The sequence below is a fragment of the Carassius auratus genome, chromosome 37 (genome assembly GCF_003368295.1).
Source record: "Carassius auratus strain Wakin chromosome 37, ASM336829v1, whole genome shotgun sequence".
Classification (NCBI taxonomy): Eukaryota; Metazoa; Chordata; class Actinopteri; order Cypriniformes; family Cyprinidae; genus Carassius; species Carassius auratus.
The window spans coordinates 12,774,472-12,800,199 of record NC_039279.1 but is presented as its reverse complement, the minus strand read 5'-3'; the positions used below and the strand labels follow the sequence as shown (position 1 = coordinate 12,800,199).

At 37.8% G+C, this 25,728-nt stretch overlaps 1 protein-coding gene across 5 annotated transcripts; it reads right to left on the bottom strand.

The window, feature by feature from the left end:
- Window positions 1–25,715, bottom strand: LOC113056250 (delphilin). Of its 5 annotated transcripts, none has more exons than XM_026222875.1 (23): window positions 25,258–25,715; window positions 22,937–23,190; window positions 21,891–22,223; window positions 21,651–21,805; window positions 14,528–14,797; window positions 12,464–12,549; window positions 11,582–11,651; window positions 10,343–10,636; window positions 8,797–8,948; window positions 8,591–8,716; window positions 7,282–7,364; window positions 7,058–7,190; window positions 5,886–6,199; window positions 4,733–5,506; window positions 4,564–4,651; window positions 3,484–3,573; window positions 3,115–3,311; window positions 2,868–3,023; window positions 2,348–2,434; window positions 2,127–2,256; window positions 1,509–1,627; window positions 1,217–1,381; window positions 1–1,130 (listed from the first exon to the last, which is right to left on the bottom strand). In XM_026222875.1, exons 2-23 carry the CDS (start codon window positions 23,180–23,182, stop codon window positions 1,059–1,061), a joined length of 4,140 nt encoding a protein of 1,379 aa, XP_026078660.1. In that variant the 5' UTR covers window positions 23,183–23,190; window positions 25,258–25,715; the 3' UTR covers window positions 1–1,058. The 5 variants fall into 5 exon arrangements, with proteins under 5 accessions (XP_026078660.1, XP_026078657.1, XP_026078656.1 ...); XM_026222872.1 differs by lacking the exon at window positions 25,258–25,715 and adding an exon at window positions 23,839–24,828 and having other exon boundaries at window positions 3,484–3,561; XM_026222871.1 differs by lacking the exon at window positions 25,258–25,715 and adding an exon at window positions 23,839–24,827.
- Window positions 25,716–25,728: the final 13 nt, after the last annotated feature.

Below are 25,728 nucleotides of genomic sequence, written 5' to 3'. Positions count from 1 at the left end.
GAATTCCGTGTATTTATTCAGGCAAAACAATTTAGACATCTGATTAAAACGCAGCAGTATGTGGCCTGTCGATATTGCAGCCGATATAGAACTGCTCAGGAAAACACTAGGCTAGTCACGCCGACAGTTTGAACACAAATTAATTTACAACTCATTTGGTCAAACAAATTCAATATAACAAATCGATACAGGAACAATCAAAACAGGAATACATTACATAAAAAGAAAAACTCTGCTACATGCATATGCAAATTGTAGGTTTTCTCTCCTCCGAACAATTTAGAGAAAGAATGGAGGTTCTGACAAGGAACTAAGAAAAATACACATAAAGAACAAGAACAGGCAATAAGGAAGATCATGCATTTGTTCAAGAACAGAAGACGTCAAGAAGAAATGCATTTTTGTTATCTTTAACAATAGTAACTAGTCAGAAGAGCTACATACTCATTTTAAAAGAACGCGGATGATATGTGCACCCCTCCGCCGTTGAGTAATGTGAAGCTTTTGCATTTTCTTTTCATAGTTGAAAACCAATTTCATGATGTAAAGCCTCCCACAGATTCTCATGCGGGGTGAAACCACCGATCCGTTATACGACTAATATTGCAATAAAACACAAATGATCATCGGAGTACAACAATAAAACACTAATACTGCAAAGGATTGAAAACTCATTTGAAACCTTTTTTTGTGTGGTGTTAAAACACATTTGGCATGAGGATGAGTAAGTTCATCATGAAAACATTCATTCACCTCGGTTTCCGAAATATACCATCAAAAATACCATCAATCTTCTCCACCTGAAGTGTTCGTGTTCCTGTTACATTCTCTAGCAGCTGGAAATCTCAAAACAAAATGATTAATTAGGCTATATTAATATACTTTCTCGATAAACACGCTGAAGTTCAGTATAAAATATATATCTTTTTTTATTCTAAAGATATTTTGAATTCATCTAAGACATTTAAAGTAAGGTTGTTTCCTCTCACGCTATCAAGTTCCCGGTTTTTATTGGCACATGGGCGTTGTGGGTTAGAAACAGCAGCTGCTGTTGGGTTTCACCAAGCCAGCGGCGAGGCTATCCGGGGGCTTCTGGGGTTTTCTGATCCTTGTGTCTCACTCAGTGCTCTCTGTTGAACAGAAACCCAGCAAACTCTTATTTCATGACATAGTGTCATTTCACCTGTTAAAAAACGGCACCATTTAAGAAACTCACCTCAAATTTGGAGATAAATTCCGCAAAGATGCCAAAAAAGGTTTCTGTGGTCGTGGCTTTACTGTCTTCTCCGAAATACGAGGCCACTTTATGAAACTCCTCCATTGCTCTTTGCTGCAAGGAGTCTAGGGACTGCACCGCTGGATGACAGTTCTCCAGAAAGCTCTAACATCAGAGTCAAGGGCTGATACACTGCAATTGAAGCTCAATATACATATATTCTCACAAGATATGGGTTTTTAGTCTTTTCACTAGCAAACTCATTCATAACATGCTGTTGGTTGGTGGATACACTCATAACCGATGCGAAGCGATCCTCTGTAGTAGCTGGGATTTTCTCACAGGCGCTTCTTATATCCTGGATGGTGGAGTGAAGGTCACTGAGCTCAGCAGTGATTGTCCTTTGATTGACTGCATTTACAGTGAAATTGTGTCAATACATTTTATTGACATTTTTGTACATATAATGCCTGATTTTCCTCAACAGCAGAAAATAGTGTTGTTGAGGTCAGTAGAATTTCTTTTAAAGAAATGGAAACTTTTGTTCAGCAAGGATGCATTAAATTGATCAAAGGTGACAGTTAAGATGTTACAAAAGATTTCGGTTTCAAATAAATGCAGTTTTTTTTTACTTTAGATTTTTCGAACAATCCTGAAAAATTTAAAAATGTACCATGGTTTCCACCAAAATATTAAGCATCACAATTTTTGTCAACATTGATAATAATATGAAATGTTTCCTTAGAGTATTACACAATATTATTGTCTTTACTGTATTTTTTTCATCTAATCCATGCAATGGATAAGCATGAGAGACTTTTAAAAACATATACAAGTTCTTACCGAGCCCAGACTTCTGAACGGTGGCGTATATACAAATATCTAACAGGAAGTTGTTCTGATACCTTACCTTTGGCAGCTAGTGGCACTGTTCCGAGGTCCCTGGCGAAGTTGAGGAGTTCTGGGAAGTGTTGGCATAATGATTTGGCGAGAATATGGAGGAAAGTCGACTTTCCATCAACGGTTTTTGTTGTGTTCAGCTGGGGAGTATTTTAATTCATTATTGGAATAAACACAATATTGAACAACATTTAATAAAAAAAAAAAACGTTGCAATTGTTGCAAACATACCTCAGTAAGAAAATTTATTTTGAATCCTGTTGTTTTATTCGTCTTGGGTTGACCATTATTCAGATAATTTCCCATTGCTAAAACAAACTAAAAACACGAAAAAAATGAATACATACTGTAAGAATGACATTTAAACAAAGAACAAATCTGAAAAATGTATGGCTCAGAAAACAACAGCTCCTCTACAGAAGATTTATAAAAGATAAAACGGTAAAACTTTACACTAAGGTTCATTAGCATTACTTAACCACTTTAGTTCACATGAACTAAGCATGAACAATACTTCTTCATGCTAATTTCAACATTTACTAATGCATTTTTTAAATCAAAAGTTGTGCTTGTTAACACTACTTAATGCATAGTGAATTAACAGGAACTAAAATGAACAAAGATGAATAAATACTGTAATATACTGTATTGTTCTTTGTTTGTTCATGTTAGTTAATTCATTTAATGATGGAAACTTTTGAAAACATTTATAATTTTTATTCAGTCACATCTGCCGAATGAAGTGTTTTACCTCCAGGATCTTGGCCAACCTCTTGCTGTTTTTTAACTCTAATGAAGCTTTGTATATGCATTCATATGCGCCTCTCATTTCTTCTGTTTTCTCCTGGACGGTGGTCTTAAAAAGAAGACTCCTCAATCTGGTTTTATACTCAGGAACTAGTAGCATCTGTAGAACGAGCCCACAAGAATCCATTAATATTTACACTAATTATGACAAGAACTCTGGGAGAACAGCTGGAGCTCAGGTAAAACAGCACCTGTAGGACAAACTTGTCGGGCTCGCTGAGCTTGGCGGGGTCCTGGTCATAATGCTGAAACTGTTTGACCTCCTCTTCGTCGGGAGCGTAAAGCAACAGTTGTTTAATGTGTGCGGGTTCCAGGCGCTCGGTGCTCATGGTCATGAGGATTTCTCGCAGTTCCTTCGGGGACAGCTTCAGATGCGCTATGAGGATAGCTGAACAGGGCAGCCAGATGTGATGAGACGTGGGAAAGTTCATTCCCACACAGTTGCTACAGCAGCAAATACCTACAGCACCTCTTTAACCTGCTCCTACACATCTACGTCACATGTGACAACAAACCTGACTCAACCCAGAGCACTTTAACACAACCCCACTCATACTCACAAGCGTTGTAGGCCTTTTTATGGGAGAGAATCTCAACCACGTCTTTCTTTTTAAAGTTCTCGGGCAGGAAAGTGGGCTCTGGAAGAGAGACTGACACATTTAATAATGGTGTAAGGATGAGCTCTCCTCGCACCAGTACTGGAGACAATATAGTGTATGGAGGGTTATGAGACTGAAAAGATGGATGAGAATGATGGGATCTGAGACAGATATAGCTCTCCATGAGAGATGAGCTGAAAAGTACAAAAATAGACAAGGTAATTGAGTTTATATTCTCCATCAAAATGACAAGCACATGTGGATGAAGACAGCAATATACAGACAATGTTGAGATTTTGTTTAATGTGTCTAAAAGACTTTGCCCCGTCTGAGTTTCTAGTGTAAATTAAACAGTATTGCATTTCTTTATATTATATTACATTACATGATGTCATGTTTAAATGCCATAAAAATCGTAACCAAAGTTTGCGATCAATAACTTCTTTTTTTTTAATTAAATTTGTACTTTTACTCCGCAATGATGCCTTCGATTGATCAAAAGTGGCAGCAACGACATTTATAATGTTACAAAGAAATATATTAAGCAGCACAACCATTTTCTACATTGAAAAGATATAATTTTTGAGCAACAGATTACAATGATTTCTGAAGACTTAAGTCGCAGCTGCTTTTGATTTATTTTCATTCATATAAAAATCTAAAAAAAGCTTTCACCATATTTTTGAACAGCAGTGTAATAAATCGTATTATTTAAATAAATAATACATTAAACTAATAACATTAAGATATGATGATATTGCATTAAATAATTAAATTCTTGAATTATGAAAAAACTAAATTCCTTCACCGTGATCACTCAATACAAACTACAGGAAGAACTGCATTTCCTTTTTTCTTTTTTTTATGGTTCATGAAGTGTTTTGTTTTAAATTCATAGGTTTCAATAGATGATTACATGATGTACATTCAGTGTAAAAACAGAAAATCAGATGGGGGCAAACACTCTTCCACAGCACTGTATGAAAAGTGGGTGATGGTGAATACTACATTGAACTAGCTATAACAAAACAGAGAACTTACTGGAATTCCTCTGTGTGCCGAAGTACAAATCCAGATCCAGGTACTTGACCATGTCACTGAGTTTATGATAATCAGGATCATCTCCAAGCTAGAAAACAGATTATCACTACTTAACAATGGGTCACATGACCTGCACCTACACTGGTTCTGTTATGCATCACTAACTAACCTGTCCCCAGATGGTTCCTTCAGAGTTCTCCACCTGCTCCCAGCGCAGTCTTTTAACGCTCATGTGGTTGTTGTCAGAGGCTTTCGGGCTGGCTTTGGGCAAAGGTGGAGGATCACAAGGTGGGGGTAAAGGAGGAGGTGGTGGTGGCGGAACCTTGGTTGAAAGCGTGCCTTCATAGCTTTGTTGGGAAGATTGGGAGTGGAGGCTCTTTTGTTTGGTCAGGTTTGGGGAGGTTCTGGAAGCAGAGGTCTGCCTGCTCTGGTAGACTGACTGGGTGGGATGCCGCAGCTGAGTGTGCTGTGTGGTAGCGTGTGGGGGTTGAGGGGAGGTGTGTGGGGATGATTGAAGGATGGGGTGAGCCTTCGGTTGGTGCAGCTGAAGAACAGACTGAGCGCTGGGCTGAGGAGAGGAGTGTCGAGGATGGTGGTGCCGGGACCTGAGCTCCTCACTGCTGGGCAGCACCTTGTGCAACGAAGGGCGATTAATAAGGAAGGACCGAGGTGGAGGTGGGGGTGGAGCTATGATGGGGTGGTGCTGGAAGGCTAGGGGAGGTTGGGGCAGGTGCTCTGGGGTGAGGGGAAGGGCCGAGGGTGGGTCGGTGAACTGGATGGGCGGTGGCGGGGGCGGGGGACTCTGAGGGGGAGGGGGGATGTGGTCAGACCCTGAGGAGTAGGAGACTGAGGTGGAGTCATCGCTGCTGCTGTGCTCTTCACTGCTGGCACTGCTTAACTCATGAGGCAGCATGTTCACTTCCTGCTCATCCTGGAAACTCATCTGCCAGGGTCACAAAGACAAAACACATGTATGGATCATAAAAAAAAAAAGTGACCTTATATATGGAAAGTGTTTTAAGAATGGAAAGATGCGAAATAAATAAATATATAAATTAATAAATTCAAAATAACAATTACATAAATAGATAAATTAAATTAAATTAAATTAAATTAAATTAAATTAAATTAAATTAAATTAAATTAAATTAAATTAAATTAAATTAAATTAAATTTGACTCTCCTAGACAAGCATTTTGGAGAATGGATAGACAAAAATAATCATGAGAATTGTGCGTATAATTGATATAAATAAATAACTGTTGGTGATTATTTTATTAGAATATTTTTGTGACCTTTACTTGGGTGTGTCTGGCACAAACCTCCTCATAGTCATTCTCCCCTCCCTTAAAGTCATCCACGATATTGACCCTGTGGCCCAACTGCTCGCTCAGAGCATCCAGGAACTTGTCAGTGTCTCGGCTGCGAGGGGGCCGTGAGAAGGTGAACAGCTTCCTGCGCTGAGGCAGAGGACTGGGCTCATCACAAGGCAAGGGGGATGCTGGGGGGCTGTCTAAACTAACATACGGATTAGAGTCCACACTGTCTGGAGAAGGAACAGTCTGCTGGTAAGGCTCAAACTGAGGGCCAGGAAGGGATTCAGTCCATGAAAGAGAGAGGCCTGACTTACGGTTCCCTGCAAAATGAACAAACTCATGAGGAACATTCATAGAACACTTATGAGAAATCTTAATAAATGTTATGAACATTTTTAAAAAACCAAGAACTACAACATCGTAATACATTCAATTTGGGATTTTCAAACTTTTTGATGCCATGGCCCTTCTTGTACGGGACTGCTAAAAAACGGGCTCATATTGTCATTGCAAAACAAACAATTATAATTTTACCTGTAAAATATTTCTTTTCAATTGGAGATTACAAAAAGTTTAAATGTTAGAATAATCATTGAACGCTGAAGAGAAACATTGAAAAATGAAATGAATTTTTTTGATAACTTATAATATCCAAATTACATTTTTACATTTCTTAATCTTAAAATCTATTACTGTAATATATAAATTACAGATAAAGATAACCAACTAGTCTTTAGAAAGCAAAGAAAAAAACTGTAATAATGTTAAAGAATAACACTTTACTATAAAGTCCCATAACTAACAATGAGCCATACATTTACTACAGTATTTTATCATCTTTTTTTAATATTAGTTGATAAAAATACAACTCATTTTTAAATAATGTAAGCACTGGTCCATTAACTAATGTGACCAGATTTTTTATTTTGATTTAATTAAATCAGCGTTAACTAAGATTGATAAATGCTTTAGAAGTATTCCCCTATCAGCTCCCTGGACCGCAGTTTGAAAACCCCACGCTATATTTCACATTCACTACATAAGCAAGCACATTTAGTGCCAAATGGTCACACAGGTCCTGCACAGCCATTATCCTAGTATCTGTCATCATAATCATGGCTGTCTCTATTTTGGAGGCACCATGTGACAGTTAATGTGTCAGAATAAGATCAGAATACCTTTGTTACTGTGTGTGAAAGACTGAGTGTATGTATTGTTCTCAGCGTGGCCCATGCCGACAGCCCTGGGTGAGGAGTGACTCTGGCTCTTCCCGGGATACATGTTCTCAAGCTCCGTGTACACTCCTGACATCTATGGGTTGGGGCATGGTTAGATGAGATGAGTTTATAACAGCAGTGATGACAGCGCTATGAATTGTGGATGAGCAGTAAATGGTACCCACTTGGCTGAGATCGGGGGACTCTGGGAAGGAAGTCCCATCCCCGCACTGTCTTTCCTCTGGAGTCACAGGGTCAGTGAATGTTCCTGAGACACAGAGAAAGTGCTCTCCAGAAACAGGGCATGTGCATAGAAAGCGGCTTGCCCTTCAGGAGCTAAATAGAGACTGAGGGCAGTCAGCTTCAGCAGTGGGTTTGGGTGGAAGGTGGCTGAGAGGCGCACAGCACTTGCAAGCAGTTTATAGGTTTTGCATATTAGATGCTGCATGGTGAATCATAAACATGGTTGAGAACAGCTCTGACTGCTTGTTTACCCCACAGGAGTGACAGTATCCCAGCAGGCACACAACATCATAAGACGTTGATATTTGGTTACATTTTTGTTGTGATGTCGGGTTACCAAAATTCAAGGTCAATGTTAATTTGATGTCCATTTAATTTGTTGTTTTTAGGTTGTGTAACCAGAATCCAACATTAAGTCAGCGTCAAATTGATGTCAAATACTGACGTCAACCCGATTTTCATTCTCAACCAAAATGCCACGTCTGTCCGACATATGGGTCCAACGTCAACCTGATATTATATTGACTGCAGGTGCCTGCTGGGATGGCATGGCTATCTGAAACAGTGTTACGATGAAGCAATGTATAGCATAAACAGTATTCTATATGAACGTATTGGCCTATATCAATGTCAAGTCTACGTCATGTTATCAGCAGGATCTAAAATGTCCCATAATCCAAAAATCAAGTATCAAATAAGATTAAAAACTGATTTTGGCAAATAAATAAATACATATATTACACAACTATTCATAAGATTGGGGTAAGAAAGATTTTTTTTAAGAAATTACCACTTTTTTTTACACAAATGTCAAATTTGTTACATTTTTATGTAAATTTAAATATTTCAAATTAAACCCATTCTTTTAAACTTTCTATTGATCAAAGAATCCTGAAAGAAATGCATCACGGTTCATGCATCAAGTGTTTTCACATGGATAATAATAAGAAATATATACTATTTTTTAAAAACTGTAAAAGTATTTTACAATATTATGATATTTACTGTTTCCTGACCAAATAAATGCAGTCTTGGTAAACATAAGAGACTTCTTTTAAAAGCATGAAAAAAAAAAAAAATGCACTGGTGGCAAAACTGAATTGTAGTGCATATGTACATATAATGAATAAAATAATAATTTGATACTACATTATGATGTTCATGTTTTCATTTGTTTAGTGTGGAAAAAGTTCATTCTGGACCCTGCTTTTTGTTCTAAAACCAAAACACTGACAGGAGAGTAAGTCATACCCATTCCCAGGTGGGTGCCGATAATGCAGTCGTCTGAGCTTCTCTCTCTCACAGTGTTTTTGTGAGAGGTACCTGACACTCGCATAGAGCTGCTCCGTCTGTGGGTCTCTGGACCTATCTCTGGTTCTGCGGTAATAAACATACACAATCAGAATACATTCAGGCCAGAAAACCACTGACGTTCACACAGTAAACTCCCAGCTAACCTGCGCTCTTGAAACCCAGGAAGCGGGCGATCTTGCTCTTGCAGTGTTCCTGTTCCTCGTAGGTCAGCAGCTGGTAAATGAACTGCCAAATCAGCTGCTTGGCTGGAGTGTCCAGCACTGGAAACACATCTACGATCAGTGTGTCCACATTCCTGTTTACATGCAACAGAGGGAGCCATTTTAGAAACAATTGTGCCGCTCTCTCAGCAAGCAGTCGCACTGTTTATTTATTACATTTGGAAGAACCCCACAGATTGTTCCTGATTATGAGCATCTATTTGTTCTTGAGGCTGAAGCTATTTTTGAATGCTTTCCACATTTGCCTTGCTGCTGCCAAGCGGCAGAAAATCCCTCACTGTGAGAACAGAATGCTATGATATTTATAAAAATATGGCAGGATGGTTCCAATCTATAATTGTTTATTACCTCTGTTGCTTATAATTGGCTGACACATTTCTAACTTGTATGCTTTTTCATCAAACATCGCATTGGTCACTTAAGGGATGACTATAAAATATAATGAAATCTTTGATTAAAATAAATGCACTCAAACGTTTGGAATAATTACAATGTTTTTGAAATAAGTCTCGCAGAGGATGCATTTATTTAATTAAAAAAGTATGATAAAATATTGTTGTGATTTAAAATAACTGTTTTCTATTTGAATATATTTTCAAATGCAATTTGAACACGTTTATTGTTTGATGTTTAAAGACTGAGACTTCGTGATAACCACTGTTGGGAACGTTACTTAAAAAAAAGTAATTAGTTATAGTTAGAGTTAGTAACTGAATTACTCTATAATAAAAGTAACTCGTTACCAGGGAAAGTAACTATTTGCGTTACTGTAAAAAAAAAAAAAAAAAAAGTTGCTATATGTCAAAGAATTTTTTTTGTTTTTTTGCATTTTTCACAAGTCAGTTGAAATGAGTAAAACAGACAGCAAGAGTTTTATCCTGCACTTCAAGTATTATCTTTGTAAGAAGTGTTTTGGGCCACTAGCTTTGTAGATGCGTGTGTCACACATTACATGTACACATTACATCCACGCTCTTGCCTTTGACCACAATGAATTTGAAGTAGCTCTTATGTCCACCTTGAAAATATCAACTTTTCATCGGATTGCTCCTGACTCGCCATTTCTGCTGCTGCTGCGAATCTCTGTGTAGCTGTTGTGTGTGTGTGTGTGTGTTTGTGTGTGTGTGTGTTTGGCGCCGCTGGCGCGTGTGCCAGCATGTGTGTAAAAACACTGGCTCTGATTGGCTACCATGAAACACATGTCTCTGCTTTAGCCAATCATAATCGCTTATCTCATTTTTAACCCACCTCCACACACCGCATTTAACTTTCAGTAATGGTAACGGCGTTGTAATGACGGGAAAAGTAATTAGTTAGATTACCCCGTTACTGAAACGTTACCTAACGCCATTCTTTTAAACGCCGTTATTCCAAACACTGGTGATAACAGAGCACAAATGTTTTGCATATAGGGCCGGGACTGACTCATTATGTCACTGCACTCTGCCATGATGAATTTTGACCTGACCTGTGTTGGAAGAAGATCTCCAGAGCTTTGCAAATAGTATATCTTTCTTGTAGGGTGAGGAGGTGTTCAAGTTGCTGGCTGAAGGTACGGCCGTGCACGCGGATGCTGGGAGGAAGGATCTCAGCAACCCACTGCAGGGAGCTGAGGGCCGGGGAACGTGAGCGAGGGAGGGTGGGGGTCTCCTCTGGCTCTGAATCTGAGAGCGGATAGTCTACAGGGCCCTCTTCCACGACTAGAGAGGGCATGGCACCACTGCCCTGCAGCATGGACACCACCTTATCATGGGAGCAGTTCCTAAATTTACACAGAACAGAATTAATGTGTGATCAAATTAAATATAATGTAATGTTATATAGGACAAAATGGTGTGCAAGTAGCATGTTCTCTTAAATTACACTTATAAATAAATGTACAGTTGGTGGAAATGTTTTATTGACATGATGCTTGTCAGTAAATTACTGTGAACCTGGGATTAACTACACTGCCAAGAAGCAGCTAAATCATGGCCACGGGAAACTGATTTACATGTAGGCCTAAACAAATGATCTCAGAATGCATGTGGTTTAAGGAGCAGCAGAAAAATATAAATGCATGATATAAATAATTCATCTAATAATAGATTGTTTCCAATCTAACTACCCATTGTACTGATCACCAAATTGTTAACTCTCAAAATAATAAAATAAACTATATATATATATATATATATATATATATATATATATATATATATATATATATATATATATATATATAACAGTCCCATATGTTGCTAAAAGGTCTCTGTGTTACATGTCTTATAGTCTTTTATGCTCACCAAAGCTGCATTTACTGTATTTAATAAAAAAATAACAGGAAAAACTACAATACTGTATAATATAAAAATGAATTAAAAATATAGAGTATACTTTAAAACACCAATTATTCTTGTTACGGTAGAACAGAATTTTCAGCAGTCATTACTACAGTCCAGTTTTTGATATTTAGCAATTTAGCAATTTTGAAAACGCTTTTGCTGCTTAATATTTTTGAGAAAACTTCTCAGAAATCTTTAATCTCACTGCTGATTATTTTAATGTGTCCTTATTGAATAAAAGCTGAATTAATAATAATAATATAAAAAAAAAATCAGAATTTTATTAATTGTGTATTCTTTGTTACCAGAGTAACTACTGTAGTATCACTTCATTGATATGCAATTTTTAAAGCATCATCACAGCATAACAAAAATAAACACACCTCATATCTAGGCCATTCAGGAACAATATGCGGTCTCCTGGTTTAAGTCCACATGCTTCGGCTGGACTGCCTATAATGGGAAAACATGGGTTTAGGACTGAGAATGAAACCTCAGACACTTACAGTGAATAATACACCCAAACCCACAGATAATACTACAGTGAAACTTGTTGATGTGTAATACTGCTGTCCTTTGTGTCTTTTGTGAAAACACTACAAGATTCCCCGATGTATGTCTGAAATGGGAATGTAATCAGTTTTTTCATCACAATGCTAGACTCCTACTTGTTTTTATAAGCAGCCCCACATGAGCGGCTGAGTCAGTGTTAACTAGCTTCAGCACAGGCCTGCAGTGGGCGAATATCGTCATACACACACTCACACACTTACCGCCCTCTGTCCACTCAGAATGTACAATCGTGCAGACTTCAATACAAATGTACCCAAAGCTTGCTCAATAGCACAACAGCCCTCTCCTTCCTTTTTCACAATGTACCAAAAAAACAAAACACTCCATTGCCCTTGAAAATAAACCACTGACTCCAGCTGTGCTTTCCATGTGCCTTTTTATTACAGCCGCCTCTGTAGCCCACAGCGATTCTTAGTAACAAAACACAGTCCTGTCCTGGACGATGGTGATTTATATTAGGAGAGCATCTCTATTTGATCAGTGGCTTTTGGCAAAAATCTAATAGTAAAAATGTATTTATAGCACTAGATCTGTGTCCTTTTGATGGCAGGATGTATAATTCTGGGCCAGACCATAAACCTTCAGAAAGAGAAAAGCCTGACTCACCTGAGAGTCAGTGCTGTTTTTTACTCTGATTAATAATGAAACATTGCAAATGCTTATAGTTAGACGTGACGATCATTCATACGCACCTGGCATTACTGAGTCGATCCACACTGGAGCATGACCTCTCAGAGTAAACCCAAAACTCTTCTTACCTCTGTACACACGGATGGTTCTGCAGAGGAAACAAGAGAGGCATTACTGACTGTGCTGACTGAGCAGAGGTATGTTAAATACTCACATAATATTCAAAATGAGAAAATGACTTGCGCTTAGCTGTCGCTATGCAGTTGCTAAGGTGTTCTCAGTTATTTTTTCCCTGTTGCTAAAGTGTTCTGTGTAGTTGCTTACTGACCCATTTCAAAATATCAGTTGCAATGATGTTGCTTTGGGGTTGCTAAGGTGTTCTCGGTGGTTGCTAGGGCTTTGCTGGGTTGTTTTAGGTAATAACTTACATGACCAGGTCATAACACTCGTTATGTCTTGTTTTGGGGTTTTTAGGGTGTTTTGGTGGTTGCTAGGGTATTGCCGTGGAGTTCTTATTGTTGCTAGGTGGTTGTTTACTGGCTCTAGTCAAAAGAGCAGTTTCTAGGGTGTTGCTTTGTGGTTGCTAGGGGATAGCTGAAATGTGTTAGTTGGTTGCTAGGTGACTGTTTCAAGTAAACTTTGGCCTTTACGGTTGCTTGTGTGTTCTGTGTGGTTGTTAGGTGGTTACTAATTGGCTTAAGTCACAAGAGCACTTGCCAAGGTGTTGTTTTGTGGTTTCTAAGGTGTTCTAGGTGGTTGCTATGGCATTGTTAGGGTGTTATGTGTGATTGCTTACTATGTGGTTGTTTACAGGCTCAAGTCAAAAGAGCAGTTGCCAAGGTGTTGCTTTGCAATTATTAAGGTGTATTAGATGGTTGTTAGGGTGTTGCTAGGGTGTGCTGGTTGGTTGCTACTGTCTGAGGTCTCTATGATGTTCAGGTCCTTTGGCATGGCCCAACAATTCCTTCCAATAAGGATATTGGATATAAATGATAGCACAAGTCTCCTCAACAAGTACAATATGCGGTATCATGACTCCTCTATGTTTACTGACAGTATATGATGAAAACATTTCAAAGGCCAAACATCCAAATATTGATTTATACCAACTTATGATACATCCTAAACCAAACGGACAGGTATACTGAAGAACCAAGAAGATTTAAGATTTTCCTGCTTGTTAGAGGAAACCTATGACATATCATTAGAGCATAGCTAGCCTTAGTGGTTGCTGTGGCAACACCTCAAGGCGACACTGGAACCGCGGAGTAAACAGAGATAAGGGAGGGCAGTCGAAACGTTTGCTTCTTGTCGCAGTGCCATTTTATATAAGGTGGGCCACCAGGACCAAACATTGATAGCGGATTAGAAAGGAGATGGCAGATAAACAAAGACATTTTTTTTTTTGTTGAAAACTCTGAATGGGGATTACATAAGGACTGAGACAAGGACGCATTATTTATTGAAGAGCAGCAGTTTATCAGAAGAGGAATACAGTCTAGAGGGCATCAGCACATCAGATCCCCTGTTGCTGAAGTATTTAATAACCTAAACACTATGGGTGACACTTCCCCAGTAATATATTAGATATCACTTTCAATTTACAGATAAAGAATATTGATCAATTGTAATGACATATAAAAAAGGAATACTGTAAATGTGAATCATGAGCGAATTTAAAACCAAATGACAAGAGGATCTGCTTCAGTTCTGGCTCAAATCCCAGCTTGAATATGATATGGTGGCACACTTCCCTTTCGGTTAAGTCACGATCTTAATGATGAAAATAGTGTAATAAGCTGATTATATATCCGGCGCTCTAAAACACCCAACATGTAGATCACAATATGAAAAAGTGCGTGTGATGTGGTCAGTATGTGCATGTGTTTGTGTAAGGAAAGCATGAGGCACAGAAACAAACTAAACAGTGCTTCTCTCACCCACCCACACACAAATTCTCCCACATATCACACAGTGTTCTAAGCATTGGAGGAGGCTTCCTGCAGTGTTTTGGTATAAAATTGTCCCTTCAAACCAGCATGGAAGATGAAAAAGCTCGTTTTACTAAATGAAATAATAGGACATACAAAAAAGGAACACTTACAAAAGAGGTGCGTGATACATACCTCTGGTTGGCTCCAGTGACGTAGTGGCTGGGAATCATAGTGGTGCTCTTCCTAAGGCCACGCTCAGGTTTGGCCGGGTCATCCCCTGTATCTCTGGGCACAGAACTGGCCCGCTTCGAGCCTTGAGGACGCTCGTGGTGGTCTTGACTTCGGCTTCGACGAAGCCTGTTTTGGGGCTCACCCAGGCTCTTGCTACGGCACATGCGGTTGAGGAGACTCTGAGAAACGGCCTCGTCGAAGCGCTGCCGATGCTTCTTGGGAATGAAGATCCTGGCAAACATGGTCACAGCAAGGCAACAGAGAAAAACGGTCTGAATCAGCTACGGGGAGCCATTATCATAAAGACTTTTAAAAGGTTGCTAGTTCAGCTCAGGCAGTCAGTTTTTCCCATCCAATGGTTTCCATCACGACACAAAGTGAAGAAGCTTCAGATTCAAGTCCACAACACTGAGTCAAGATCACTGTGAGAAAATATTCAAATAAAGCCAAGTCATGAAGGCAATCCTGATCTTTCATGGAAGCTGTGAGGAACTAACCATGTAGCAGCCTCTCTGAGTGCTGGCTTCATCTGAAACTCCCACTACAGAAGCTCTGCTACAGATACCAGAATCCAGCAATAGCAAAGGTGTGGGAGTACATCACATTACTGCCTCTCTCTCTCTCTCTCTCTCTCTCGTTCTCTCTTTCCTCATTCCCTTTTTGCTTTTTCTGATGTAGCATGACGTTCAAAATATAATTGAAAAGATTCAGCACATAGCGAATTCAGTGAAAGATTTGTAGAGGGGGAAAATGGCTGACAAAAACGTTTGGGAAAAACATTTGGTATACAAGAGACAAATACAATTTTAACTTTGATAGCTTCACCTTCATAAGATTCTGAATAAAAATAAGGCCATGTTTGTCATATTTATGTAATGTCAGGGGATATGGAAAAGCCTGTTATGCTGCCCACCAGGAAAAACCTCAGCAAATGTAACTTTAGTAACCTCGGCAAGTTTAACGTCAATGCAATACTGTCGGCATTGTTCTCTGAAGCTGATGCATCGGCATTAGCATTTGAGATCATTTTGTGTGTTGTGTGTATCAAATAAAACATTTGTGTGTTGTGTGTATCAAATAAAACATTTGTGTGTTGTGTGTATCAAGTAAAAAGCACATTCTGAGTCACGCCATAATTTCTTCTGATAGTTGTAAGTCTGTTATTGTCACTGCCGGTATTTATCAAATCAGGCTAGTGGATTATAGGCACAAACTAAATGAAATTCATTTTATTTTCCACAGATCAGGCATTATTTTAATACTAAATATACCTAATAAATATATCAGAGTATATTTCAAATATATCAAATATATCTAACTCTGATATAAATATATCAGAGTTAGGTACAAGAGTTAGGACTCTATCTTTAGTGCTCCTCTGTCATCATTCACTCACAAACACAGAGATATATTTTTTTAAATATCAATTTATAGTTTGGAATAAATTTTAATTTTTAAGTAAAACATACACATACATTTTTCATGAATTGAAAATTTTATGATTTTTCATTGCTTTTCTTGATATTATACTTCATAATTTTATAAACACTTTCTCTATCATTCTGAATGACACAAACACTCGGCACGCATGTACTATATAATCGTAACCTGGAAATATGATTTAAAATTATATATATGCACAATATTGTTTTTCTCTCCCCATTGCCTGGATGACAGTATTGACAAAAACACACCATTAGACAATTCTAGAGTGCAGAGTTGCCTCAGGTTCACATTATTATGGTGGCAGAGAGAAAGACAGTGACTTAATTAAGTGGCCAATCGCTGCATTAATGGATGCAGTTCCAGACAGCAGACAAGGATAAAATAAAGTATTAAGCATCCTAAGAGGCCACTAGAGTACAAACCGCAGCTTACATAGAGAACTAAAGCACTACTGTGACAGCGTACACCACAGCACATTAATATTTATTGTGCTTTTCAGAAAATGTTGATGAAACTACCATTGCCAGACTATTTACAATGTGAAATTAATTTGAGGAGGTTCAATGGGACCATGCTTTGCCTGTTTATTTTTGAGAGAAAAAAAAACTATTGGAAAGGAAATTTTAAATAAAGGTTAATATGATATGCTCTGTTTTTATATTTTACAGACTTTGAGCACAGCATTGCAAAACACAAGTATCTATCTATCTATCTATCCATCTATCCATATCTATATCTATATATTTATACACACACACAGTCGTGGCCAAAAATATTGGCCCCCTTGGTTCTTGAAAAACCTTGAAATAAAAGGTTTTTCTCAAATTATCGTAGGACACAATTATTGGCCCCCCTAGAAATTCTTATGAGTAAAATATCTCTGTTGATGAAGTATATTCCCATTCATATTTTGAGCACTCCAGTGTGATTATAAATTATAAATAATAAATTATCCAGCCATGGCTACCTGTTTCACAGAAATATAAAGAGGAGGGAAAACAAAGCCCAAATGCCCTTAATCATCCATCACAATGAGAAAAACCAAAGAATATATTTCTGATGTGCAGCAAAAGATGATTGAGCTTCACAAATTAGTGAAGTGGCTTTAAGAAAAGAGCTAGAGCAGTGACAATTCCCATTTCCACCATCAGGACAATAATTAAGAATTTCCAAACAACATAAAATGTTACGAATCTGCCTGGAAGAGGAGAGTTTGGAGTGGCTAAAGACTCTCCAAGGATCACAGCTGGAGAATTGTGGAAAATAGTTGAATCTCAGGTTCAGAAGTTCTTAAAAAAAATTGTCAAACAGAAGCTACATCACCACATGTTGTTTGGGAGGGTTTCAAGAAAAATTCTACTAGCTCATTTAAGAAACATCTAAAGACTCATCTTTTTCACCAGCACTTAACCAACTAATACCAGCACTTTCCCTTTTCTTGTATTTCATATAAAAAAAAATAAAAATCACACCCTGGCTATGCATTCGGTACTAGACTAACTGACACTTGTCATGGCACTTGTATACTGTTGTTGTTCTTTTGTTGACCTGACTGCTTCTATTGTTCTCATTTGTAAGTCGCTTTGGATAAAAGTGTCTGATGATTGATTAAATGTAAATGTAAATGTCACTCAAAAACAAACTAAAGCATATTCAGTTATCAGCCATGACTGGAACTTCAAATGGGACTTCCTTCTATGGTCAGATGAAACTATAAATAGCTTTTTAGTAGCAAACACTCAAGATGGCTTTGGTGAACACAGAGATAAAAAGTAACCCATGTGTACAATCAAATATACTGCTGTATTTTTGTTGTGGGCCTATATTTCTGCTGGAGGTCCTGGACATCTTGTTTAGAGACATGGCATCATGGATTATAATCAAATGGTGACTGACTCTGTTAGAAATCTTATAATGGACCATGTTTGGATCTTCCAACTGTACAATAACCAAAACACAAACCACAAAAACAGCACAGAAATGGGTCACTGAGCTCAAAACCAAGCTTCTGCTATGGCCATGCCAGTCCTCTGACCTGAACCCTACAGAAAATGAGAGGAGTGAACTGAAGAGGAGAAGCACCAACATGGAGATGGGAATCTAAAGGATCAGGAGTGATTCTGGATGAAGGAATGGTCTCTGATCTCTTGTCAGGTGTTCTCTAACCTCATCAGGCATTATAGGAGAACATTTAGACCTGTTAAACTTGCAAATGGAGATTGGGTTTCAAAAAGTATTGAATAAAAGCGTGCCATTAATTAACTATGGCCAATGTCTATTGGAGAAAAACCTTTATTTCATAATGATATTTCCCCCCATTTTAAATTCTTATTATCCAATGAAAGGATAAACTTTTGTGATTTTTTTTTATTTTTATAAAAGATCAAAAGGATTAACAATGCAGATCAATTTTCACAGCCTTCTTTGATCATATTTACCTAGGGGGGCAATATTTTTGGCCACGACTGTATATTAGTAAGATTTCATATTTTTATTATTATGAAAAAAAATTAAACATTTATTTGATTTATGAAGGATCACGTGACACTGAAAACTAGATTAATGGCTGCTGAAAATTCAGATTTTCCATCACAGCAATAAATTAAATTTAAAAATTGTTTAAAATAGTTATTTTAAATTTTTTCTAATATTTCAAAATAATATTGGCTTTACATCATTTCTGATCAGTAAATGCAGCCTTGGTGAGCATAAAATAATAATAATTATAATAATAATAATAATAATCTTACCGAACCCAAATTTTTGAACAGTTATTCATCTCTAAAATATCAGTGCATAACTGACACAACATGACTGAATTAGCAGCTATTCTAAATGAACACAAACCTTTTATACAATCTTAAATGTTAAAAAGTCTTAAAATGACAAAATTCATCAACAGTTCAAATCACAATGACTTTCTGTAAAATACTATATTAAAGAGACATATTCCACAATATATGATATTAAAGTTGAATTAAAAGTACTCACCCAAAGCAACTCATCTTTTAGCTAATCATTCCTCAGAACAAGATGAAAGTGAAGTGCCAACTTAAGAGATATATTCAGTAAAATGAGTGTCACTTTAACCCAGAGGAATGTAATTTAACAACCTCTGAGCCATCAAGAATCATTGACTGCAACTGTACACAGACCACTGCCTCTCTACATTGACTTGCAGAAGATCAGCACTGAATAAAGAGCAGAAAATACATGAAATTCAGAAAGAGAGAGAGAGAGAGACGGTGATCCTGTGTTAGCAGAAACTGAGACACGCCTACAGTACTTAATATAGTAAGACCAGGCTGATTATTCAACTAGTAAGAATTAAATGAGACCAGTGATATCATTTTACCAATTCGTGATTAACGGAGTAGGACAGGATAGGATAGGGTACAAGCTGCTGTATGGTAAAGATATATGTCAAATGTAAGAGGAAAATGCATTAGCCTTAGGTTTAGTCAGTAATTTTTTAAAGAAATACTTTTATTCATCAAGTATGCACTAAATTGATCAAAAGTGACAGTAAATACATTTAAAATGTTTTGAGCATCTCGAATAAATGCCGTTCTATTGAACTTTCTATTTATCAAAGAATCCTGAAAAAAAAATTATCACAGATTTCACAGAAGCATTAAGCAGCACAACTGTTTTCAATGTTGATAATAATAATAAATGTTACTTAGCACCAAATCAGCATATTAGAATAATTTCTGAAGGATTATGTGACACTGAAATTTGGTGAATAAATTAGATTTTAAAATACTTTTATAAATAAACAGCTATTTAAAATTGATATTAATATTTCACAACATACAGGTTTTTACCATACTTAGGATCAAATAAATGCATAAGAGACTTCAAAAAACTTCAAAAAACCCCAAACTTTTGAACACTTTAAAATGTTGTCTGAAATATCATTCTCTTCTGCAAAGCATTCGGTTTCTTGATGAATAACGAATAATAACCGAAGATGGCAAAATAGACAGTCACACCTTAAACTGACCGACTATAGCTTATCATGTGGCCTAAATAAGGGATTTCTAGAAATGATGACAGTTGTGCACAGATATGTCTTTTGTGCCAACTAAAAGAGCTTATTTAAATTGAATCGGGAACTGACTAATGTCCCAGTAGGCCAATGCAAACTGAATCTACCCAGACAGGCTCCAAATCTGTCCTAAATAATGCTAAAATGTACTAGATCATAAAAGATGTACTAAGCACCAACAGTTCAATACCCATAGTTAATTCATTTTCCTTCAGCATATTTAGCCTTGCACTGTGCATCCCAAAGAACTCAAGATCCCCAAGCTGCTGAACACATGGTGACATGGCCATTCACCACCCTTCACATGATATCTCTCTAAAGAGGATTATACAGTGACAAAGGTTATTACTCATAACACCTACTGCACAGAGGGAAAAGAATGTCTCACTATATATAATCTTGATGTTCTTTCTCTGATAAATAGAGGAAAACGATCTTGCTAAATGCAACCTAGGTAAGTAGGTCAAAATGTAACAAAATGCTCTCGCACATCAAACAGGTTCACCAAACATAAAAATATAAAAATCTATTATACTACTATTTTAATAACTGCAACAGCATACACTACTATTCAAATGTTTAGGGTCAGTTTTTTTAACCAGAAATAGTTACAAAAGACCTCTATTTTAAATAAATGCTGTTGTTTTGAACCATTTATTGAAAAATCCTTAAAACAAATGTATCACGGTTTCCACAAAAATATTAAGAGGCCAAACTGTTTTCAACATTGATAGTACTAGGAAATGTTTCTTGAGCAAAAAATCAGCATATTAAAATGATTTCTGAAGGATCGTGTGATAAAAGTAATGCGACTGGGGGGATGGCTGCTGAATATTTAGCTTTGCCACCTCATTAATAAATTATATTTGAAAAAAAATATTCAAATAAAAGCAGTTTTTTTTTTTTGTATAATATTTCTCTATTAGATTTCTGACCCTGAACCTCTGAATGGTAGTGTATATTATAATAGTCAAACAACTAATCATGTGAAAACATCTGAATATAAATCGCTTGTTAGACCATGTAAACTGTCCCACTAATCATTAGATGCCAAACAGATTGATAGTGCCCAAAGAGAAGCCGACAAATGGATCAACACTAAATTCTCTGTCTAGTGCCGTCTTATGTTATTGACCCAGTTGGCATCAAGGCAAAGGCTGGACTGGAAAAGGAACTTCACTATTAACTGTGCCAGCATACATCAGAGGGATGGAAGATTATCAGTTTACATAGCAGCACCAGATGGAGACACATCTATCGGTCTCCTTATTAGGTCATACCAGTTAATACCCAAAGCCACACTAGTTAATCAGATACCAAACACAGAAATAAAAGTGTGTTAAAGTTTACTGCAAATATGTATATCACAGTATGCTGCTCTTATAAATAATAAGAACAACTAAGAATATACCAAAATTCTATTCACATACTTACGGAAATCTACACTAAACTGGTGTCCTCTGGTGGCCTTCAAACTGTTCTGCATAGCTAAATACAGTAGCTGAAAACATCTGGGTCAGAGTGGCCCTGAGATGAGGTTAAAAATGATTGAGCGCTGTAGGTGGCAGATGGGGTTGTCATGGATACCTGATGTTTGAGATGAGCTGCTGCTGCTCTTCAGTTGTCAAGATGTCAGGAAGAGCAGAAGCAAGCCAGTCCACCTTCCTCTCTGCAGCAAACTGTTTCAGGACAGCAAACAGTTTCTCTTTCACCTCTGGTTCGTTCCTCAAAATCTCCTCAACCTGAAACAGCAATGATTGTGATTTTGCACCTTTTCAGTTTTAGAAATTCGTAAAAACACATTGAAAGTCTGTCATATAAACCCACCTTCCTATTGAACTCCACCGCCTTGTTTTTGCGGTCTTGACGCATGCCATCCATGTCTTTCTGAGAGTCCTCTAGACTCCCACTGCTGCGTTTCTGACGACTGCCCATGCACAGCACCCCAAGACGCAGCGTGCGGCCCTGAGAGGCCTTTATCAAAGCGGCTGCCATCTCATGGTGCTTCACTGGAATCCCATTCACCTCCATGACATAATCTCCGGCTCTGAGACCACTACGACCCGCTGGGGAGCAGGTGGAGCAATCCTCCACCAGCAGTGGGCAGTCTCCCACGATACTGAAACCAAAGCGACCATCGGGGCCTGGAATGATATCCATCTACAGATAGGCCATAAAATGCAACAGACTGTAAATATTGTTATAGACAGAACTGAATTATTAGCTGTATATGTACTTTTATTCATGTTGGTTTCTTGGCTCTTGATGCCTTGACCCAAGCCTCAGTCCATTCCTTGTAAAGTTTACTCAAATTCTTGAATCATATTTGCTTGACAATCCTCATAATGCTGCGGTTCTACTGATTTGATCTGTTTGTTCCACAATTTTTCCTTCCACTCAACTTTCTGTTAACATGCTTGGATACAGCACTCTGTAAACAGCCAGCTTATTGGCAATGAATGTTTGTGGCTTACCCTCCTTTCAATGATTGTCTTCTGGAAAAACTGTCTTCCCCATGATTGTGTAGTCTAGTGAACCAAACTGAGAGAGCGTTTTGATGTCTCAGGAAACCTTTCCAGGTGTTTTGAGTTGATTAGTTGATTGGCATGTCATCATATTCTAATTTGTTGAGATTGTGAATTGGTGGGTTTTTATTAAATGTGAGCAAAAACCATCACAATTAAATGAACTTTTCCACACCATTCTAATTTATTGAGATGCACCCAATTTAGTTACATTTTAATTAACTAAAATGTCTTTAATAGTTTATAAGTTAATAAGTTAAAGATAATATCCCTGATGTTACTATGAATAAATGAATAAATGAATACATTCAGAAAAAAAGTAAATGAAGCGTCATGTCATTGACCCACCTGCTGGATGCGTGAAACTACTCCAATACTGGGCGGGATGTTTCGTTGTGATTGGGCAAGGGCAATGACCTCTTGAGCACTTAGACTGGAAACATTCTGCCCCTCAATCTCCAAGACCTGGTCTCCAGGTTGCAGTCCAGACAGATGAGCACTGCTTCCATCCTCCACAGTCAGGATGTAGCTGGGCCCATTCCCCCCTATCTGAAAGCCAAACTCCTCTGGCCAGCCCTGGTTGGACGCTGGCATGGTGAGGACTGTGAAAAAGATGTCAAATAAGAGGATATGTGGTCTCTAATGGCTAACTAGGCTCCAAATGTTTGATCAGCCTGTTGTAAACAAGACCTACTTACACACAGCAAAATGACCAAGTCTCCAGAGAAAATGGAAATTTGCTGGGAATCACTGCGGACACATGCTTGAACAGACACTAAAATATGTCAAGCACCTATAATATATACACCTAAATGCTAAAATATGTCAAGCTGTGTCAATTTCTGCCTATGCTGACAAGACAAAGCAATGCAGTCTCGCATAAAGAGAGCAATATATAACCTTCACTAAATACAGAGTCTCGGCTGACACATTAGACCTCCCAGTAACATTGACCTCATTGAAAAAGGAACAGAGGCTCCCAAATCATCTGATTTTTCATCACAGTTTAGATGTGCCTGAAAACAGCATCAGCAACATGACAGTCATGTAAAATAGCATGTACTTACTAGTGAAACCAGAACACTAAGAAACGTTCACGCATCAACATTCCCAATTAAATGACTGGTAAAATATTGCGTTTGTGGGCTTGTCCATGATAGAAGGTCAATCATCAAAACATTAGCCTCCATGCACACCTAAACATCATTATCATCCTTCAAACAAAAAATTCTTGAACACTAATCACTTACACACATCTTTGGGCGGATATCGAGGACCCGGCTTGTTCTGCCGTAAGGAGCATCTCCCTTTCTTATTCTGAAGGAATTTCTTCATTTTGTCGTAATTCAACAGGTATCAAAAATTTGGAGAACAAAACGCCTGTCCTCCACGTTGTATGAGATCCTCTTACTGCACCGCACCATGCTTCATGGGAAACGCCTTTCGAATGCCCCCCATCGTCATGTGGCATGCAGAGCACTACCACTTAAAAAAAGGGTGACACTGCATCGAGTGCCGGAGTGATGTTGTCGATGGGTTGACTCTGCATCTCTGGCAAGGCTTGCTAGTCCTGCCTGCAGAGCTCAAATCAAGAAACTGGGACACCTAGCACAGATCCTTAATGATTCGCTCTCCAAAAAGGGTAAAGTGAGGCCCCATTTCTCTATAAATACCTCCTTCCCATACTCTCTCTTCTAGCTGTCTCTCCAAGGGACACAAAGTAGCCCAGTATCAGCTTGGGGATCCGTCAGGCCGATGGTGGATAATTAGAACGTCTGAATGCACTAAAGAGCACAGTCACACATCTTTGAACAGGAGCAGTGCTATTAAAGCTCTTGCTCTGGATTAGACAGATTAAATGCTGCATCTCGGGATCTCTCGTGCCACATGGCAGGACACATGCTGTCATGCATCCGGGGGGAATTCAGAAGGAAGGATTGATTTACAGAGTGAGCTGACATGCAACTCAGGTGCCTCCAAAGCATTTTTTTTGGTAGGGGGGTGGGGGTACTACCTCAGGCAGATAATAAAAATGAACTCACCAAAGTATAAATACATGACAGTTGTGTCACTTTCAAGGTTAAACTGAATAGGGAAACAGTATCACTAGCAGTAAAACGTAATAGACGTATTATGCAAAGAACTGAAGCAAAGGCAAGCTATAAAGGGCTAAATTAATTATTTAGTGCCAAAACTTGTATCTCCAAACACACTGTTCCTCAATCAACATCTTAACTTACCGAAAAATATTGTATTGCAAAAAAAAAAAAAAAAAAAAAAATTACATACATATACACACATATATAATTGTTTTTTTTTTGGACAGTAAGGACTCTATTCTCTCTTTATAATTTAAAATGCTGTCTTTGATAGATTAAACATCATTTAACATAAAACAAAACTGAATAAAATTAGTTGTTACAGTAGAATCATTAGACATTCAAAAATAAATTTGATAACTGAAATTACAACATCCAAAAATAAGAAACATAATCTCCAGCTCTCAATAATTTGTGTTAGCTCCATTTATGTTAAATGATGGTGTGGTCTGACAACCAAAGGTGCAATAAAAGGCTAACTTTAAAAACACACAGAAAACTTTCTTCATATTCATAAAACTTGTTAACACATAGATTTACAAATGCACGCATGTCTTAAAAGAGAATAACCTGCTTCCTTTGCTCGGTAGACTATTCTCGAAGGGCTTTTTTAGTATCCCTTTCCTTTGAGGCATCACCACTGTAGTGAACGTGCAGGTCTGTAACATGATAACTGTTGGAGGCAACAGTGTATGGCAACCCTGAACTGAAAACAAGAGCATACAACATTATCAACCATCTCCTTCTGAAACGAATGACGAAAATAAATAAGTAATTGAATGTTTTTGATGGACAAATAAGCTTGTGGAAAAACCGAAGTATCAAAGTAAATATGGAGACTGTGTTGTAATCAGAAAGTTGGTTTGTCAGTTAGCAGAACAATATTCCATGCACTACATTTCAATAAGAGACATTATTTAATTATTAATTATTCAAATGTTACTAAAAACAATCCCCAATTTTGAGGGAAACAATTTTCTGCGATTTTCCCGTCAGCAGAATATACTGAAACTAAACGATTACAAAATAGCGAGCCAGCAA